The sequence below is a fragment of the Centruroides vittatus genome, unplaced genomic scaffold (genome assembly GCF_030686945.1).
Source record: "Centruroides vittatus isolate TY-2023 unplaced genomic scaffold, ASM3068694v2 contig_2703, whole genome shotgun sequence".
NCBI classification, from domain to species: domain Eukaryota; kingdom Metazoa; phylum Arthropoda; class Arachnida; order Scorpiones; family Buthidae; genus Centruroides; species Centruroides vittatus.
In genome coordinates, this window is record NW_027121722.1 from 71,639 (window position 1) to 94,091 (window position 22,453).

The 22,453-nt window shown below is 31.7% G+C and overlaps 1 protein-coding gene across 1 annotated transcript in view; it reads right to left on the reverse strand.

The window, feature by feature from the left end:
- Window positions 1–22,453, reverse strand: part of LOC136971762 (putative leucine-rich repeat-containing protein DDB_G0290503) — a 36,335-nt gene that overhangs the window by 2,191 nt on the left and 11,691 nt on the right. Inside the window, exons 2-12 of the mRNA XM_067266257.1 lie at window positions 22,010–22,153; window positions 16,481–16,573; window positions 16,224–16,391; window positions 9,586–11,670; window positions 7,304–7,465; window positions 6,803–7,090; window positions 6,340–6,591; window positions 5,168–5,410; window positions 3,813–4,044; window positions 3,660–3,739; window positions 1,659–1,845 (exon numbers count right to left, since the gene is read on the reverse strand). Coding sequence (XP_067122358.1) covers window positions 1,659–1,845; window positions 3,660–3,739; window positions 3,813–4,044; window positions 5,168–5,410; window positions 6,340–6,591; window positions 6,803–7,090; window positions 7,304–7,465; window positions 9,586–11,670; window positions 16,224–16,391; window positions 16,481–16,573; window positions 22,010–22,153 — 3,934 coding nt within the window. The remainder of the gene's footprint in view (window positions 1–1,658; window positions 1,846–3,659; window positions 3,740–3,812; window positions 4,045–5,167; window positions 5,411–6,339; window positions 6,592–6,802; window positions 7,091–7,303; window positions 7,466–9,585; window positions 11,671–16,223; window positions 16,392–16,480; window positions 16,574–22,009; window positions 22,154–22,453) is intronic.

Consider the following 22,453-nt stretch of genomic DNA (forward strand, 5'->3'; position numbering starts at 1 on the left):
CTGGTCGGATGACCAAAGAAATTACAGTATCTGCCTATCACTTAAGGGAATCTAGGATCAAATCACAGCAAACAATACCAGGAATTTTTCAGGGGTAGCCTGTCCCAAATACAGGGTGTTTATAATTAAAGTTCCACTTTGAAATGGCCATAAAATGAAAACTACTGGACAGAACGTTATCAAACTTGGTAATAGTGTACGGGACGTCACGGGATTTTATTACCGGCAAAAAAAAAAAAAAGTTCAAAAACTCGCCATCAACGGGAAATGGTGCTGTCTACAATATTGTTAAACGAAACAAGACGCGAAGACATCGGTTGAAAATGTTTTTAATCGTTTCTAAAACCTGTAACAAAGCATGTTCAGTGTGGCATCCACCATTTTCTGAAACCAAGTTAAATGCCATTACTGTGTTCTCAACACTAGCGCTTAGCATATCAGGAGGAATCACTTTCACTCTATTGTAGGGCAGATAAAATGTCAAAGAATGTGATAGATATTATAAATATTTATTGTATTTTTCCGAATAACTCAAGCAACCAATTAAGTATATGTACTCGGACAATTTTCAAGTATTAAAATTTTAGTGTCTCAAAAGACGAAGATAACTCCGACTCTGTTTAGGTATATATTAATATAAATATTCTTGCAAATGTATAAGATAAAGCTTAGATTAATTATATTTTAATGATTTTTGTAAAAATATGAAGTAAATTAACATAAAAGTTGGGGTTTTATGTCATGATTTGTTTCTGCTGAAGAATGATAATTAAAAATTTTACATAATACTTAACTCAATCAAATATTCTTTAAAAAAGTTAAAATAATACTTAAGTGTTCTGTTACTGTATACAGAAATGGAGTCAATATTTAATATAAAGCAAAAGAAATTGTGATATTGTTGGATAAACACAGCAGACCACAACAAAACTGAAAAAAACATTACTTGCTTACAAGAAAACAAATGTACTGTTATATTAAAAAAGTTTCAGATTTCCATCAATATTAAACCTTTGAAAAAAATACACAGAAAGAAAGAAATTACATGAGAAATATTATAGGGCCAGTAAATAATTTACTATCGATCATATCTGAAATACTGACATCACTCTAGCGATGAGTGGATGGTTGAAGCAATTGAGCTGTCGGCTTATTTCTCGAGAAACCCGGCATCCATTCTGAATGGTCAAAAAATCCTAGGATTTTTCAAGGAATGGTCCATCCTGGACACATCAAGCCCATTCCCTCACTGCCCAGCCACACCCACAATGGGTAGGATTGAAAGCTCCCTTTAGTGCTTACTGGCAGAAAGAGTAAAAAATGTTTCCCAACATTCCTCCAGTGGCACCAATCGTAGAAGTTATTTGAATTGCACCATTAAAAAGATATTCAAAATTTCAGGAAAACGAAATTAATTGATACACAGAACTTTTTATTCTTCACAAATAAGAATTATGCTATATAGTTAAGGAAATGGTAAACATTTCCTTAACTAGATTGGCTTTAAAAACCTCACGCACTTACACAGGTACGTATGTATATATATATATACACATTTATACCCCTTTCATCATTAACTGTTTGCTTTACTTCTATATTTATTTATCTATCATTTTTCTACAGTAACCAACAGCACAACACACACAGACAAAAATTACCTTTAACTTTCTTTAAAATATTCCTCTTTTCATTTAATAGTTCTTTCATTTCAGAAACTGAAAATCCATTGTTTTCTACATTTACGCTTTCATCTGCTTCTTGTTCTTTGTTAATTATTCTCATCATTTGTATTTTCAGTTTATTTAATCTTTCAGAGTTTTCTTTTGTCCAACTATCAGTCAGATACTAAAATGTAATAACATTTTATGAATTTTATTATTTCTAATTATTAAAATTTCATAAAAGTAACATCTAAAATATGTTTCAAATAAAACTGAGAGGTGCTTATCACAAGTAAAATATATTTTTTTTATTCAAAACATCTGCTGAGATCAGTAATTGATAAATCATCTTAATAATGTCTAATGGAAGTCTAAAAATACTACATAAAATAAAGAAGTGTATAGAATAACGACGGCATTTTCCCCTCACGTAACATCGCACCCCAGAAAAGGCAACGGAAAACCACTCTGGGTATAACTTTCCCTAAAAAACACCTTCATGCATTGTTATCCACCTTACTAACCTACGCCAGGTGTTGCCGACATCAAAAATCTGATATGGCACGCAGAGAGAGAGATACAATAACAATAAGAGATATTTACAGAACTGTGCAAAGGTACTAGGAGAACCAGATGCAAAGGAGTCATCTTTATTCATAAAGAAACAAAATTGAATAAATAACTTTGACATACAATTTTTCCGATCTTCATTTGTAGATGGCTTGAGAAGTGAAGAGCTGCTCCAACAAAATAATTGAATATTTACATATTTGTAAAATATAATACATTTATAATATAAATATGTGAATGTGTAAGACCAGTGGAGCAGCTTTGTTATCAGTCTTCATAATTAGAATCAATATTGGAGGGCCTGAATTAACACATACAAACCTACATGCAACTGTGCCACAGTGGATGTAGACAATAGCACTGCGTATAAGAGTAAACTCTTAGATATTGTGTATACGTGTATATAAGTGCATTTGTCACATTCAGATCGTTACCCTGTACTTATTTGATTTTTTCTTTATTTACAAAGGTAAGATATATTACTTGCCAGCGAAAAGAATCAGTACCAAAAAGTGACAGGTCACTTAAGTTATCGCCTTTAGTCCTATACACTTTCAATAGAACCCTCTGTGCAAGGAACGGCCATATTAGCAAGAGTCTAGCGTAGTTACATTCTACCTATTTATATTGTACAAAATTTTTGCAGAATGACCAGCATGTCGGTCTATCGGGAGAGACCACGAAATCGGATATTTCTGTATGGTAAAAGCTGGCATGCCAGTTTAAGTGAGGTTCTACGTCTCTACATCTACATCTCTAGAGGGCACATTGAAGAAAAACAAACAAGTTATGTCACATAAAAACAGTTTTTATGTAAAACTGTCAGCATTACATCTAAAAACTAGAATTATACATTTAATTTCTTCATTTTGTCTTGTTTCTAACGTAAAATACTCTTGGAATTCCGGAACTGCTTTTTTTTGTGTGTATTTTATTGTTATTTGATTCAAAAATGAAAAAATAAACATATTAAATTTAAGAAACTTCCCATAAATTATCCCAGCTTACACCTATTAGGCTTTGTGTGAAATTTGAGAGGAAGGTGTTATCTTTAAGGTCAGTGTAGCTGACATTAACTAACTACTAATGTCAATAAGTGGTTAATTGTTTTATTGTCTTGTAAACCAAAACTTTCTTCCTGATTTTAAGTCAGTCAAATTACAATGTTATTATTTTATTGTACTTGGAAGAATTCTTTAACATTTAATTAACAACTAGTTTTGTTAGATCTGATTAGTTTTATACTTTAGTCACAGATTAACCAGCATGCAGATAACCCTGGGGTTTCTAGCATGCTGATCTCTTCCATTTTTATGTGGCCTGCCAGTCATTCCACGAAAATACAGTATTATATTATATTATATATACTTCTATATAATTATTTATGCTAAAATATACTTATTCGCATGAAATGTGGAAAATCTTTACCTGAATATATCTATTATGTTCTTCGGCCAGTTGGTGTTTGATCATTTCTATTTGATTGATTGCAGTTTTCTCTCCGACAACTAGACATTATAATTTTATACAAATTTAAGTTAATTCTGATATTTACTAACTCAAACATAACATGAAAAATACCTGTTAATTTCTCCAAAGCCATTCTATGTTGTTCCTTTAATAATCCAATTTCTTTGTCATGCTTTTCAATAAGTATTGATATTTCTTTACTATTCTGCTCTATAAGAATTTTTTGCTGTTCACTTAAAGCCTCCGCCTTCTCTTGATTCATTTTTGCTTCGAGGTTTTTCAATCGAACGTGCTCCTCCTTTAAAAGCTTCTCCTTCTGACTTTTAAGTTGATAGATTTTTTCCTAATAAAACGATAAAATATATTCTTTAAGATCTTTTTCCATTAAAATTATCATAAAATAATTTATATAGTTTAATGTGTTTTTTGTGTACATATAGTGGTGCCTTGTACTTTGAATTTAATTCATTCCAGGAGGTCATTCAAACTCCGAATCAATTTTTCCCATTAGAAATAATGGAAACCTAATTAATCCATTCCCACACCCTAAAAGACATCCATTACAATAAACTTAAAACAACAAATATACAAGGGCAAAAATAACACAATTAAATGCCCTAATAATAAATTACAACATAGAAACAATAAATAAAATGTGTAAATATAATATAATAAAAACCGCATCCGTCAAAATTACAAACTTCTCTTCGATTTCATTGCCTACACACACTTCTCCCAGAGGCGATGGTTAATAAGCAAAGGTTACATTGGGTTGAACCGAAAATTTATATGTATTTTTAACAGCTGTCCTTACTTAATATAGATTTGTGATTTAATTATAACCAGTTGTGAAATTTAACACATTATTGCTAATCTGAGATTGCTTTCTTTATTTATAAGTTTATTTTAAACTTTATTGTAAATTTTTTTACTTCATGTATTGTTTGAATAAAATCAAGTTGTAATGTCTTCGAATAATAAGCTTTTCAGGCATATTATGCGTTTGGGATACAATGCAATACAAATTGTAAAAAAAAAACTGTAATTTTTATGGGAAAGAAGCTCCTAAACTTGTTAAAAACCAATGAATAAAATACAATATATATAACCAAACATAAAAAATGAAACAATAAAAGCACTGTAAACAAATGAGTATAACACAAGAGCAAGAGAAAATTTGGACAGACAACAGATCGTGTTTATATTTTGAGTGAATTTTTTCACTGTGTATGCAGTTCAAACTCCGTGGTAAAGTTTTGACAAATTTAGTATTTGAACTCTGATGCATTCGAAGTTAGTCATTCAATGTATGAAGTACAACTGTATAATCACTGCAGAAGCAATGTAAAACTGAATAAATGTTTGCATTGTGTTTTCATCACATCAGTGACTAAATTTATTTTATCATTGTTCCAAAAAGCATAACTTATTATTAAAAATTAAGCAAACACTTTATACATAATTACCTTATAATTCTGTTCCATTTGTTCAAATTCTTCTTCTTTCAACTTCTTCCAAGTAACGATAATATTATCCAATATACTTTGATGAGACAAATTCAGCTGTTGTTTAAATTGAGAAACTTCTTCATAATGTTTATTCCATTTATTAATAAATCCTTGAACTAATTCTTCCGTCCCAATATTTTCTACACAATTTTTTTCCGTTCCATTACTTGCTTGTTCGAGTTTCAAATAATAGGCATTAATCTATTTTAAAGAAAAGAAGAACATCTCAAATAACTATTATCATATATACCACCCTTTATGATTATTTATTTTAATAAAATCCTATTATAATTTTAGTGTACAGGCTTCCTAATTATGAGCGATCTTGCTTTATGCATTTTCTCCATAATGCAATTTCGGAAATTCAAAATAATCACCGAATTAGATTCTAGATTAGGGTGTGTGCCCGTAACTATCGCTCGACAAACAAACTTGCTACTATTATTGTAAAGGCTGGTTCTCGTTAACACAAAACCTACAACAGTAAGCTGAAAAGCTGTGACACAGTAGCTGTCGCAACATTATGCTATGAGAGAAAAGGAATACTTTTAACAGTTAAATCGAACTCGACTTTGCCGTTACAGCATTGCAAATAGCATTCTATCTTCTCAAATATTTTAAAATGACGATATATGCCAATTTTATGACCATATTAAATTAAAATTTGCTAACCTGCCAATTCGGAACCTTGAAAGAAATAAGAAAATGATGATCTAAACTCGGTTTCTGCAACAATTCATGATCACTTTTTAATCTATTTTTGATACATATGATTAGGAAAATGTTCTAAAAAATAAATAATATTACATTATTAATTCATTCTTTAATTCTTCAATTAATTAAATCTGTTTTTGAAAACTTATTTCAAAGTGTATCAGCATTTGTTCAATGTTTCTAGAAGGACTTTCACTAAGAAACTGACACTTATATAGGTGTTAGACATGTAAAGTAAACCCAAAATACTCTCAAGCAACTGCCAGCATTTGGTGGTTTAACGCATTTGACCACTGAAGAGCAGAATGTACAGTTAATTGAGTCATTACAGTGGAGTGTAAAATTAATAAATATTAAGCAGCATCAATATGATAAAGTTTCTATCAAGAAAGTAAAAGCTAATTAAATTAATTCACCTGTTCTTCATAAAACGTCTTCAATTCGGCCAACTCGCACTTGTGATTTTCGGTAATTTTCATCTCTCTTGCCGAAAATTCTTTTTCCATATTATTTTTTAATAATTCTATATTCTGTTTATGGATGGTTTCCATATCATTACATAATTTTGAAATGTAGTTATGCACTTCCTTACTGAATCTAATATGCATGTCGGTGACGGATGCTTCGTGATCTGCTTTCAATGTTGCCGCTTGACCTTGCAATTCAATCTAAATACGCAAATATATAAATATCTTTTAATTATTTAAGTAAATAGTTCTATTAAAGGCCTAAATGTTTCTGAATAACTTACAAGATGCATTTAAACTATTTCTCAAAACAATTACGTGTTTAGTTTAAGATAGTTTTCGGAATAACTTACAAAAAGAGCTAAAATAATAACTAATAATGAAAAATTGTTTGAGAAATTAGTTTGCCTACCTGTTTCTGATGAACATCTAATTCTTTCTGTTTAATGATTAGATCTTTTTCTCTTAATTCCGCTTGCAGTTTAATCCTTTCTGACGCCAAGTTCTCTTCTTGTTCTTGCAGCTTGTGATGGATCTCGGATAATTCTTCCTCCAGAATTCTTTTCTTTTTATGGAGCGCCTGTTCCAATATGTGTCTATGAGATAACTGCTCTTCGAGTCTGTGAAATTCATTTGTCTGAAGTTCAAGTTCCTTTCTTAACCTTGCTATTTCCATTTCTAATAATTCTTTATCTTGTATCTGTTCAAATAAAAAGCAAAATTCGGAAAGAACTTTATTTTAAAATATAAGATTCTGGCTAATTTTATAAGTAAAAATCCGTTCTAAACTCAATTTATGACTCATATTCTTGTAACAATTGCTTAACAGACTTTTAAGAACACTCTAGTCTAATCTGTGCAGATGTAATTATCTCAAATGAATTTAAACTGATATAATTAAATAAATTCCAACCTTTTTCAAGAGAAGTTTCTTTTGAATTTGCAGATATTCCTGAAATATATCGTTAGACAGCAATTTTGAAATATCGCCGTGGATGCTCGTGTGTTGTTTCAGTTCCAAAATCAAATTTTCATTCTGCTGTTGTAATTCATCCAAGTGTTTTTGTAAAACTTCCTGTTAAAATATTAAACATTTTAACATACTTTAATAGTAAATTAGTGATATTTTTGCTGGAAATAATGATTCTGAAAGGTTAAATCTTAAGTCTTTACAGACCATTTTCTTAATTACATTGATATTATATTAATTTTTGTTATGATTTTGTTAGTTTAACTTGCATTACGATTAAAAAGTTAGGTAAGGAAAGGATAATGGTTCACTAATTTGTAAGCTACACATTGGCAAACTGATGTCCACCCATATCCAACTGTCCAGACTAATCCTTCACTTCTTTTATTTTGGACTTCTCTGTCGTGCATTGTGATAAAATACCACATAAACAAGGCAAAAAATTGCTTCTGGATCCATGTCCATGGATCCTGGATCAATTTTTTTTGCTCGTTATTGCTATGTTAATAACTGTAATATAGGCATTAAAGTCCTGTCAAGCCTAGTCCTCATCTCTATCTCACCTGTTGTGGGCTTGGCTGAACTCACAACTGATATGGAAAGAATGGCTTATTAGTGCCCACAAGATAAAAAGTCAAAAACTTTTAAAAAAACACGTATCTACCCACTGTTTCATCATTTTTGTTAATCTTTCTGTGAATAAGAGACTTTTAGTTTTACGATCTCAGAATCTGGAAGAGATAGTTCTTATGCTTATAATCATTTATTAAATCTAAAGCTTCATCAATTTACAGAATGTCAAAACATTACACAACATATGTCATATAGCAGAGTAAACAATAGGTTTTTCATTAAACATACTTCCTACATCAACCATATGAGCCTAAGCCATCTGGTTTGTTAGAACAATATGTATAACTGTACACAAGTCATACTCAACAGGTTTGACAAGCAACACTCATCCATAGATTGGAAAGTGTTAATCATTGTCAAACGTCTAATAATGAAATTAAACATTTTATACAACGTACAACATATGACAATGTCTCGTTAATATTTGTTACATACTCGAAAATGTTAGGTTAAGTTTATCATCTTGTTAATGGATTCCGATTATATCGGTATGTAATTAACTTATTCACTGCTTTAATTTAAAATTGGTAACTTTTTAAGAAGGTTTTTAAAGTAATATGAACTAAGAATTAACCTTTTAATAAGCAATAACAATTATTTGTGACAAGAACATTGTTTTATTAGAAAACTTTAGCATAATTAAAGACAAAAAGTATAAAAATTTCACAAGTGCACTAAAGTACGGATATTCTTTGGTTAACACGATTAATCCCTCAATGCTACCATGTACATCAAAGTTGCATTAATCAAATACAGTATCTATGTTAAGTAAAAGCAACTGATAAAGGAGCGCTAATTAGAACTTCTGCTGCGTATATAAAGAGATTGACGCAATTAATTTTGTATGTTAATCAAATTCCGCATTAAGCAAGGTATATCTGTATTGCCAAACTTTAACATAATGCCATCATTTGTTTGCCTCCAAAACTGGTAATAAATCAAAGGACCTTGAACAATAAGAATTACATGAAACAATGAGGTATTTGGGAGTTTGAAAGTCGTGTAATTTGGTAGTAATAACTTTTACTCATTTAGTAATTCACATAAGTTGACGAATTCTCTAAGAGGGAGGTCTGTTTGTGCATATTTATTTGCATTACACTGAGGTTTAACTGTATTTATAATATATATATTTATACAATGAAACCTCTTTAACATGATCACCTTTTGTACCAACAAGATTTCAGTCTTTTGTAGAAGATTGGAAAAACTATATTTTAAAATTTGGCTGCCTACTTCACTGCATGTTTACGTACTTAAGTCTCTTTATTTACAATAGCATTGGTAAAATCATGTTTTAAGAACAGGCAAGAGTAACCATTAATTAGTTAACAAACTGACTGCATCTTAAACTAATAGTGCCATACAGTAGAAAATCCCCAAGTTATTAATTTGAAAGTGGCCGTGGTTGGAAGTTCCTTAAACAGGCCACATTTGAAAGATTTAATTTTAAAGAAAAGGTACGTGTTGAATTCTGTTCATTTTCTAGAAGTGGTCTCATTAAAGAGCTGGGTGTGGGTGTACACTTTCTGTAGTCTGTTACAATTTATAGGCAAGATATTATATATAATTAAAGTATAAATAAAACTAACCTGCTTATCACTGTTTTCATTATCAAATAACTTCAGTATTCTGTTAAATATTTGTTCTTGTTGTAATAACTGCATTTGTAGATGCTGTTTCTCTTCTAATAATTCATGATTACTGTCCATAAGAAGTAAGAACTTTTGATGAATATTTAATACTTCATCCGACTCCCAACTATACTGAATTTCACAAGTGTGAGTCTGAGGAATGTTTTGTTCTTGTAAGGCAGAACGTAACAATGTATTCTCTTTATTAAACATTTCCTGCATTTCTTTCATCTCCGTTCTCAAGGCAGATATCTCGGTGTCAAAATTATCTGTCTTGTTAAAAGAGAGAGAAAGGTCCGAGTTGCTTTCTTCCGATCTTTCTTCATTCTGAATACTTGAAAGAGTTTGAACCTTATTGGAAACAGAGTGTTCAAAAATGTTTTTAACAACATTATCGTATTGATTCCATGCATATTTCAACTGCTGCCGCAAACCTTCCATCTGAGATCTCATTTCATTCTGGTAATTTTCATACAACTCACATTTCCTTTTAAGATTTACAATTTGCACATAAAGACTTTCTTTTATTTTACTTTCAAGATGAAGTTTATTCTTTAAAACTCCTATTTCAGATATATAACTTGTCTGGTTGAAAAACTCTTTATCGTGACTAACAAAGTCGGTTTTGGTATCCAATTCCTCATTCTCTTTACACGACAGTAAGTGATCGTATCTCATTTTTAAATCTTCTAAATTCAATTGTAAATCCTGATTTTCTATTTCTAAATTATTAATTTTATCTAACAATTTACTTTCAATTTCTCCTTTATCAGTTTTTAACCTTAAAAGAGAATCATCTATATATTTTTGAAGTTCTTCATTCTTTAATTCTTTAAATCTCTCCAACATTAAATACGGAACGGGTTGGTCTGGTATATTTTCCTCTATATTTGTATTATTTTCCGTAGAGCTACTCAAACAATGATATTCCGAGCCGGAACTTCTGACTTTCGATTCGCATTTCTCGGCACTATCCTCGGTGTACGAAGTTTCTAATAAAGGAATAGTTTCTTCAATCAGTTCTTCCCTATCTGAAAGAATTTTGTTATCTGTACAAACCGAATTTGTTTCAGAATCTGCATAACTGCATTGTAAGTTATTATCTTCATTTATTTTTTCTAAATTTCTTATTCTATTTTCTAATTCTAACTTCTCTTCTAGAAGTTCTTGGTTGTGTATTCTGTATTGTTCAATTTCCTCGTCATGTTGATATTTTAATAATTCCTTACATTTTAAATATTTTTCTTCTTCTTCTAATAATAATTTTTCTTTATGTTCAGTAAACTCTTTCCTTAATGTAATTTCCTTCTCTTGAAGTTCTAATTCATGTTTTTCCATTAACTCTTGTTTGGCATCTTCGATTATAGCTTTATACTTCCTATGTAAATTCTCAATCTCTTCTTTCAACACAGTACACTGTTCATTTACATTTTGTAATTGTAACCGAGATGAATCCAACTGCTGTTGCAATTCATTTTTCTCTGTGCGATTCTTCTGAATTTCGGCATTTAATTTTTCTGTTTCTTGATTTAATTCTTCGATTTGTAATAAAACTATTTCGTGTTGCTTTTGTTTCTCGATAAGTTCTTCGATTTTCCTGTTTGAAGATTCCACAGAACTGGTTAATTCTTGGCAGCATTTTAAAGATATATCGAGTTCATTTTTTAATTTTACATTATCCTGTTGTAAAATATCGTATTCTTTCTGTAACTGTTCCCTTAATTCTTCGGAAGCTTGAAACTTTTCATTTAAAAGATAAATATTATCTCTATCTGATTTTAACTGATTAATTTCTTCTATAAGAAGAGATTTCTCCTGTTGTAAAGAATCCAGTTTACATTTCAGTTCTTCCGTTGAAGCACTAACCATTTCTAAATGTTCTATTTGACCCGCTTGCAGTTTATTCTCTTGCACACTTTTACTCAATTCGCCTTTAACGCAGTCCAATTCTTGTTGCAAATAAATTACCTGCTTCTGCGCTTCTAGCAGTTCTTCGGCCGATATGCCATCTTTGCCTTTCTGCCTCTCTAGAATTTCTCGTGCCTTAAAAATAAACGTAATGTATTAATATATATATTTTTTAAACTATATGAATAATTAATCTTACAGAATATTCTCATTAAAAATGTAACTGAATATCTTAACATCTTAAAAATTATATATAAAACAATTTTTCTGTCGGTTTTGTGAAGAAAGATCTAATTTCATAGCCTTTCATAATTCCAAACTGTCTGGAAAGTTTCTTGTAAATTTGTTTTTGATTTCGATAAAATATCTTTTATTATATTCTTGAATTTGCTATTTTTTATTTCGTTATTGTACATATTTGGGTTTAGAATAATAAACAGATTTTTCATTATTACATACAGTAATTATTTCAGGTTTTTGACTCGTTAACAATTTTTGTAATTTATTGCCTGTGTAAAGTCCAGGCCTGGCACTAACTGTACCCTTGTTTATGTAACACACCATTAGGAAATTTATAAGATGTTACATGTAAACATACCAGTTGGTTGAAATCTATTGTTATTATAATGTTTTTATAATAAATGTTTTTAATGTGTGTTAAATAATGTTTTTATAATACAGCTGGCCCTTGATAATCCGACGTGCTCGGTAGTCCGATGCACCTCCCGTCAAGGTCACCGTAGTCCCCGTCACGTTACGTGTCTGCTTGCACAGAAGGATGTCACGACACAAATCTCCCCACCCAATTCTTACACGATGACACACATTTCTTGTGTTTTCCGTGAGCAGTTCTATACGTACTGTATTATTTATGCCTATACATACTGTATGTACATTTACTGGCTTCCATATTTCTTTTAATAAACATGTTTTAGTTAACCGAAATGGGTGTTTCATTTCCATATTAACCTAGGCAGCATTTTACTCATAAAATGTAGGAATATTGTAAGCTACTGCTAGCAAAACAATGCCAAATATGTAATCACTTTCGGTAATCCGACACCCCTTTGGTCCCGTACCTGTTGGATTATCGAGGGTCAGCTGTAATCTGTTTTTATAATAAAACTATGTTATGTTAGGTTAAGTTAAACTTTATTTGTGTTCATTTTCACTTAATTACAAAGTTTATGGTATGGTATGGTATAGTACGGGTACAGTATTAGTTAAAGCCTATTTTGAATAGTTATTCTGAAGCAACCAGAAACTATATTTATCTAACTCTACCAATCCCCATGGGTGCCAGTTAAGTGAGAATCTACTTTCAGATTTATACTTGTTTTTTACATTTATTTTTGCTAAATTTGCCAAAAATTGCTACTATGAAAGCCTAAAATAGTTATTTTTTTATGAAACTGTTAGATATATCTGAATTTTTTATTTTTTTATGTATAAAATTCAATACAGTGGACTTATATGTAACAAGAAGAATGCATTACCTTATTTCTTCATAAAAAAAATATTGCTTCAAGTAACATTAAAACATCACATATGATATTTTGTAAATGTGTGTACATGATTAATAAAGTGTACCTGCATATTAACAAGTGGGCTTTTCCTGCACATAATGAGGCAAATTTAGGAATTTAAGTCCACCAAAAAATTTTCTGCTTGAATTTTTCCATTAGAGACTAAGTAAATAGGAAAGAGTGGATCTTCACACATCTATCTCGAGGTAAATGTAATATTACTACTCAGACACCTTATACCTCTGAGAAATTATTAATTTAATTATGCAAACGTTTTCCACCTGTTCCACAGGTCATCTTCAAGCAATTTCTTACTTCTGAAATGTTATCTCGTGCAGGTTCGAATATATATGCGCACGATATTTCAAAATTTAAAAAAAAACCGTTGGAACATTCCATGTAAAATATAAAATATAAACAATAATAAAAACATTAATAAAATTGATTAAATAAACATATTGATCCGCTAAATAATAATTTAAGGGACGTAAAGTAACATAATATATATCTATATTTTAATACGGGATGAGGATATGCTGTATGCTTGATTAAATGGGGTGTTTGTCAATCATGAATTTCCACGCAGTTGGCAAATTCGTTGCGTCTTTATAGTTCAAACATCTACCTGTTGTCCCTGATTTGTATATTTCAAATTTTTCCATGGTTAATGCTAACGATGGTGAGCGTACTTGTTGGATAACTTTGGCTTCATTCTAATTAATTACTGATCCCTCCGTTTGTGCCATTTTTGATAAGGTGATAGTGCAGTGCCCTTTACTGATGTCATACATATGTTCTTTTAGTCTTTTGTTTAAGCCTCTGTTAGTGACTCCTATGTATTCTTTATTCAGGTCCAATTGATCATTTTCGTATGGTATTTTATAGACCCCAGAGCATTCATCCGCTTTTGTGCTATCTTTGTCGTTCCTGAGGGCACTGTAGATGGTGGGTGCGCGCTTATAAATCAGCTTTGCATTCTTACATTTGGCTATTTCCTTCATTATCGTGGACAATCCTTCTCCGTACGTGAATTTAGTTATTTCCCCGTTTGCGTTCCCTTTCGGTTTCTTTTTATTAGGTGTTATGTAAGACTTTATTAGGTTTTCGACTATTGACTTTTTAAATCCTAGGGTTGTTGCAATGGTTCTAATTCTATTCAACTCTTGTATTCTGTCATACACGTTGGAGCAATAGGCAAATGCTCTTCTAATAATGGCCCTAAACGCCGATAGTTTGTAAGTGGGCGGATCGTTTGATGTGGAGGGAATGTATAGTGGGTCATGCGTGGGTTTGATATATACTTTCGTAGATAAGGAACCTTCTTTAAATGCAACACTGATATCCAAAAAATGTACTTCTGTTGTGCTGAGCTGTTCCAGTTTTAGCATCAGGCCATGGTTATTCGAATTCATCGCATTCAAAAAATGTTGTATCTTTTCGTCTTTTTTCCTTTTTTTATACAAACGATACGTCGACGACATACTAATTGTATGGAAAAAAGATGAAAAGATACAACATTTTTTGAATGTGATGAATTCGAATAACCATGGCCTGATGCTAAAACTGGAACAGCTCAGCACAACAGAAGTACATTTTTTGGATATCAGTGTTGCATTTAAAGAAGGTTCCTTATCTACGAAAGTATATATCAAACCCACGCATGACCCACTATACATTCCCTCCACATCAAACGATCCGCCCACTTACAAACTATCGGCGTTTAGGGCCATTATTAGAAGAGCATTTGCCTATTGCTCCAACGTGTATGACAGAATACAAGAGTTGAATAGAATTAGAACCATTGCAACAACCCTAGGATTTAAAAAGTCAATAGTCGAAAACCTAATAAAGTCTTACATAACACCTAATAAAAAGAAACCGAAAGGGAACGCAAACGGGGAAATAACTAAATTCACGTACGGAGAAGGATTGTCCACGATAATGAAGGAAATAGCCAAATGTAAGAATGCAAAGCTGATTTATAAGCGCGCACCCACCATCTACAGTGCCCTCAGGAACGACAAAGATAGCACAAAAGCGGATGAATGCTCTGGGGTCTATAAAATACCATACGAAAATGATCAATTGGACCTGAATAAAGAATACATAGGAGTCACTAACAGAGGCTTAAACAAAAGACTAAAAGAACATATGTATGACATCAGTAAAGGGCACTGCACTACCACCTTATCAAAAATGGCACAAACGGAGGGATCAGTAATTAATTGGAATGAAGCCAAAGTTATCCAACAAGTACGCTCACCATCGTTAGCATTAACCATGGAAAAATTTGAAATATACAAATCAGGGACAACAGGTAGATGTTTGAACTATAAAGACGCAACGAATTTGCCAACTGCGTGGAAATTCATGATTGACAAACACCCCATTTAATCAAGCATACAGCATATCCTCATCCCGTATTAAAATATAGATATATATTATGTTAGTTTACGTCCCTTAAATTATTATTTAGCGGATCAATATGTTTATTTAATCAATTTTATTAATGTTTTTATTATTGTTTATATTTTATATTTTACATGGAATGTTCCAACGGTTTTTTTTTTAAATTTTGAAATATCGTGCGCATATATATTCGAACCTGCACGAGATAACATTTCAGAAGTAAGAAATTGCTTGAAGATGACCTGTGGAACAGGTGGAAAACGTTTGCATGATTAAATGAATAATTTCTCAGAGGTATAAGGTGTCTGAGTAGTAATGTTTTAAAACTCTGAGCATTTTATTCAAGTAAATGTAATATTTAATTAAGAAATTCTTTTTATTACATTTTAATACAGTGACATTATTATTGCTTCTATTACTTTTACTAGCATAATTTATTTTTAAAAAAAAGGAATATTATGATTCATTTTAAAGCAATTGTCTGAATTTTTACATTAATTAACCAAGATTTAAAATATACCTGACATAATGTTACTTTCATTCATACTGTTTAATAAAATTATTAAATTGGAAAAGATATAACAATAAGTAAAAGTTTCTTCTTCCAGTAGTGAGACTAGAAGAAGAAGAAGAAACTTTAAGATAGGAGCTACAAATAAAATCATAACTGAATTTGATAATATATTAGTTATAAAATTCAATTTTCAATAGTCTTTAGGTTGTAAATACAGGAGCAAATTGATGTACACTTACTTGTTGTAACTGTAGTTTTAATATGCTGATTTCTTGAGCTAAACTTTCTGCTTGAATGACAGATTCTTTCTGAATGTTATCTCTGTTCTTCAGGGTAGCTATTAATCGGTCAGACAACCGATTGATAATATCGTCTCGCTGGGAAAGAGCACACTGAAACTCTTGTATCTGTAATTTACACACGATTGATTTCATTTAGATTAATAAAAATATATAAAATTAAATTACGGTAATTAATTTTTAGTTAAATAACGTACCCTTTTCCTGAATTCCTCCATCATTATTTTGTAATCTGTCTCTTTCGTCTCATCAGATGACGTCGGTGACATAGTAGGTGAGACAATGCTGTTCTAAAATGAAAAAAATAAATAAATAAAATAAAAACCTCTTAATAACAAGTAATCATAATTAAAGTACCCCTATTCAAAATCCTGTACCATTCTAAAGATGTAAAACCTTTAGGCAATGAACAGTGCGCTGTAACAACCAACCATAACCGATCCTCTGTGATGCTTCTCACATGCAGTGTGATACTGTCTTTTAAGGCTGCCAAATTTGCGACATGTTCTTTTCTTAATAAATCCCAACCAAAAATCATACAGATTAAGACCCAAGTGATGAGGTGACCATTATTGTAGAAAATGTATGACTAATCACTGTTGTTGATAAAAATCTTGTCCCAGAAACTAGCGTCTGATATATGGTGCTCCATCTTGCATGAAAGTGGTAACTCGAGAAATTGTCACTGTTGCAGTTGGAGTATGACAAGTACTGAACATCTCTCAGTATGTCTAGTAGATCTCACACCATGTCACGAGTCTATTGGAATTTGCCTCTTTAAAGAGGAACAATCTAAGGATAAATGTGGCTGTAAACCCGCAAGCGCAATGAAATATTTTCCATTGCTCTTGACTAAAGTTACACTGGTGTTTTGGAAAATATAAGTGTTTTTCAGGGCTGAAATGAGACAGTTACAGGTGTTTACTGTTAAACAGCAGTGAAAATCTGCCTTGTTACTCCACACAATTTTCAATGGTCACAACACATCCACTTCTAGTCTAGCAGGGAAGTGGTAAAATCATTTTCTCTGTTGTATAGATAATAATGCACCAACTTTCTCAGTACCTTCCACACTGTGCCATAGGATACACCCAACTGTTGTAATACATGCACTACTGAAACTGCAACATTATTCACTGACTCTTCAACATCAGATGTGGTAACATTTTCATTGACTTATGAAGGGATAAGTTTCTGCCCTCGACCAAGTTGAACTCCCAGTTGTCCAGTTTCCTCGGGAGAGAGATAATTCTCTTGAATGCTTAAAGAGTCAATGCTTCTCAGTGCAAATTCTTGTAACTGTAAAATCTCCTAAATGTAACTATAGCATTGTCTTTTTCATAGAACAGCTGATGAAGAAACGTTGCGAAAAGTTCACTGAGTTCAGCGTTATATCCACATTTGCTTGTCGCATATTACAATTAGCGCGAGCGTGAGTTTGCGCATGCGCGGCCTCGCTAGTCGCGGAGCCAGATGCTCGATCGGCTTTCGAATGTTTTTGAATTTTTGCTTTACGTTCGTAACAGCTTTGGTAAAGCCTTATGCGTTCTATTCTGCATCGGATTTGTTCTTTTTAAAGTTTTTCGGCAAATTTATGCACTCGCCTGAAGACGACGACAGTAAGGTTCGTCGAAAGTACTTGCAACAAGCAAATGTGGATATAACGCAGAACTCAGTAAACTTTTCGCAACGTTTATACGGTGTTTGGCATGAATATTGTCGTACCGACAGCTGCTGAAGATATACAAGAAATAATTAATACCAAAACTCATCACTATGATACTTTCGGCACTGTAAGCAATGAAACAAGCAGTTTCCTTTCCATAAACACGAGTTACAAATTCCTTATTAGTTATGATGACCATCATAGCAAATAAGAATGATATTCAACAATTGCAGCCACTTTCACATTCAGAAATTGGCTGGAACCTGTGTATTTATGCAAGAAAACGGCTTTTTCATTGCTTATAGTGCCAAAAGTACCACAGTGTTGAATTTTGATTCTAATTATTTTTCTGAAAATGTCTTCTGTGTGTCCTGAAATTTTTAACTACACATGTTGCCTTACTTATGAAATTCAATCTAATTACAGTAGAGCATCGATTATCCGACCCCCGATTAACCGACTGCGTTCTAGTCGGCAAATTCAAATGTCTGCTAGTGATGTGGCGCTACAATATTTGGTTATGTCTTAGCTACTTTAATATTATTTTTGTTAAATTTTTGCATGTTTTAGCTGGCAGCACTGGCTCGACCATGAAAAGGAGGCTAGTATTTAAACCAGGCCTAATACACTATACTAATAATATATTTTTTCATACTTTTCGGTTATCCGACTTTTCAGTTATCCAACCAACCCCAGTCCCCAATTAAGTCGGATAATCGATGCTCTACTGTACTTTAATTTTATCATTATCTTTGTGTTCTTATTACAGTATTTTTCATATTCTCTATCAACAGCAAGAATAAAAATTAAATTCGTTTTCTCCAAAAGAAATCACTTGAATTTAATAAAATAATCATATCTTATTTATCCTCATTTCATTTTATTTATATGTAACAACTATGTGAGATGGATAAGACGTGTCTCGAAACATGGAGAACTACCGTGAGATACTATTAAAGAATGTACTGAAATAGAGGAAGGCTGCAAAACACCTGTATGTCTGAACTTAAAGAAGATACTGTAATGGGGTGTAAACAGAAATGAATAGTATAAATGTGAATATTATTTGCATTCGATAATAGAAGCACACTAGGTCGTGAGAGGAAAAAAAGATAACGATTACAAAACAATAAATACCCATTTGAAAGATCATCCCATATTGTGAAACATTATAACAATTTTTATAATAAATTTCCCAAAATGTTTGCATTTGCATCACCAAATGATTTACGTATCACCCATATTCACTAAAATCATCTAACTAATGGAGTTAAAAGCCCAGTAAAAACCAAGTATTTACCTTTAGTTTATTGTGAAGATTTCAACATTGTTTTGGCATATGATCAATGATCGTAAGCTATACGAAGATAATGGAACAAATCCTTTTTAAAGTTTAAACGGACATTCTTTTTACGAAGGTAACAGATTGCAAGAAATTAATTAATAGGAGGCCAAATAAATTAGATATGATGTGATAAATTATTATATAAAAATACGTAACCATAAAAATAAACAAATAGTAATAACACAATGATAAACACAAGTTATAAAGTGTTTCATGTGCGTGGGAAGTTACAAAATGGTGGATGGCTTGATTGCATATGATGTAAACAAATGCTTGTAAAACCTCAGAGAAAGATTTTATCTTTATCTCTACTGGTTAATTGCACATCATTCCAGAAAGGTGTTTATTGCATTAGAAGTGTAAGTCTGGAAAGCTGTTGTGGTGTTGGGTGTGATGTACGTACATTTGCAAACATTTGTTTGCACTAAGTAGAACGAAACGAGCCATCATTCTAGAACTTACCCTACACATGTAACACTTTTCAGTCTTTATCATTGGGTTATTATCATTATTCAGTTTTATTTACAGCTATATAATTTATCACTTGCACCCTATTAATTAATTAATTTCTTGTTATTGAAATTTTATTACATTGTTATTTGTAAACAAGAACACCAGTTTAAGTTTTAAAAAAAGATTTGTTGCATTATCTATGTTGCTGAAAAAGTCTGCATTGACACAAGCAAATGTACTTGAAGAGAATGAAATCTTTTTTCACATCTTATAATGTATAATGTAACTTTTAAATTGGGTTAAAACGCAATTTAAAAGTTTCATACTCTACAGAATAAACACATATACAAATTATAAAAATATAGTGAACTTAGCAGTTTGGTACTACGAGTTTCATCTCCTTCCTGTTAAGAATCTGTTTCTTTGTCTGTTAGAAAGAATGCCTTACACCTTATAATTCTGGTCCTTTAAAATCAGTCTTATTTACACACACTTATTTACAAATTATACACATAAGAACATATAAAATTGAGTATATCTCTTCAGTTTAGTAGAAAGGTAAAACTCCTTCTTCCTTCTGATTCTCCTTTTTTAAAGGATTTAGTGAAAAGCTGTTCAACCTGTGACCCAGCGCTGTAATAAATGAAGTTAAGACGACTGCCACCATAAATTATATGCGTATTATGTACTATATCTCAAATGAAAAGATTTAGCTACTTTGCGCAAAATGAGTAACCGTTGTTTTAGTTTGGTGAACAAAAGTCATTTGACAAATTGGCTACTTTTTGGGCTACATAAATTATTTTGTCGTTTGTTTTGGCATAGAATGGCAAATCTACTCGTCACCTTTACATGTAGTTTTATAGTTTATATGCAGCCCAAGACAAATTCTTTCTTCACATGTGGCCCGAGGAAGCCGAAAGGTTGGACATCCCTGACTTAGTGAACATGAAAGTCAGACATTCTGGAGCTGATCAGCAGCACTACTTTCGTCCATCTAGACCAGGACATCTGACTAATTATGTTAATTATGCATAAAAATCCCTGATCCCTTCAATAAAACCAATCTGGTCAAACAGAAGACCAAATCTCTTTAGTCTCTGTACCAAAACTGAGCAAGCCTACTTGACAGACACTACAAATTATTGACAACAGAAAAATGACAGGACAGGTACAAGCATCTTTAGTTGGACACATCCATCATCCCTGTCTATGCTGACTACAACTGATCTCATGAAGAGAAACCCGATAGTTTCCTCCATTTGGATAGATTATTTATATTATTGGACTCGGAAATGGCTGTTAAATTCAGCTTTATATATATATACACATATACATACATACAGGATGTAACAGGAAAGAAGATCACAACTTAAGAAGTGATAGAACATGGCAAAAGTAACAATTGTTGTAAAAAACTGTCATAAATGTGCTACAAAGTTTGATTATACTAGATGTTGTGATGTCTTGCAGCACATGTGTGGAAATAGACCCATGTTAATGGTGTGATAGCAGACATATATCACTATTTATCCATTTATATTGGGCAACCCATACACTGGGCAGGTCAAGTGTGGGAGTGTTGAATGGCTCTCAAGCCCTTCTTATAGATATTAAAATTCATTTTAAAAATGGAGGAAAAGAATACATATACAAGAGCATTTGAAAATACAGGGTCTTCCAAAAAAGAATGTTTTCATTTTAAATTATTATAATTATGTTAATTACTATCAGAGAGCATCATAATGTAATTTAAAACATTGGAAAACTGTCCAAGTTTTACATATCTCATTACAATCTGTCAATTCATGCACCTTGTATCACAAGGTACACATCCAACTGATACTCAAATTCCTCCTATACTCAATGTGGCATATCCATCATCACTTCTCCCACAGCAGTCACAGTTCTACAGCTTTAGCAGTTTATTCGTGTTGCACGATGACAAGTGATTCTGACTCCAAACTGCAGAACACAAAATGCCTTTTCTATCGCGGAGTCTCCATTTTCACTTACAGGACATCATAGAGACAGTAATGAGAAGATATTTGAATGTAGATGGAAGACAAAACTGAAACTATTGATTAGTCTATGTCACATACCTCTTGGATAATAATCAACATAATTACAGTAACTTAAAATGGTAATATTCATTTTGTAAGACACTATAAAACAATTTTTCTTGTGTTTTCTTGTGACTTTAACACTATATTTAATTAAGATTCATTCATTCATTATTTCGGTAAAATACTCAAAACTTACTTCAGAAAGAGAGTTTTCAGTTGTGGTACTGTTGCTGTCATCATTAACGGATTCAGTATTAATGCTACTCCTGTCTCCTTTGCCATCTAACTGTTTTTTCTTGGATCTTTCTGAACCATTCTTTCTTCGGAGAAATTCTGCAAACTGAAAAACTTTTGTTTGTATTATAACAAATATATATATATAAAAAACAATATTAATCATGCAGTTATTTATAACAAATTATTCTTGACTGACTAACAAAAGACTACATAATAATACTATCCTACTTCTCCTATCTTATAATATGCCAGAGGTAAATCAAACCTTGTCACACGGGAACCATATATTGCTTATCAGAAAGAAGCATACTCTATTAGAACAGTAATATGTATACATATAAAGTCTAATTCCTTTTACCTCTGTCCTTACATCAAAACAAAACATCTTTATTTTCACTTTCGT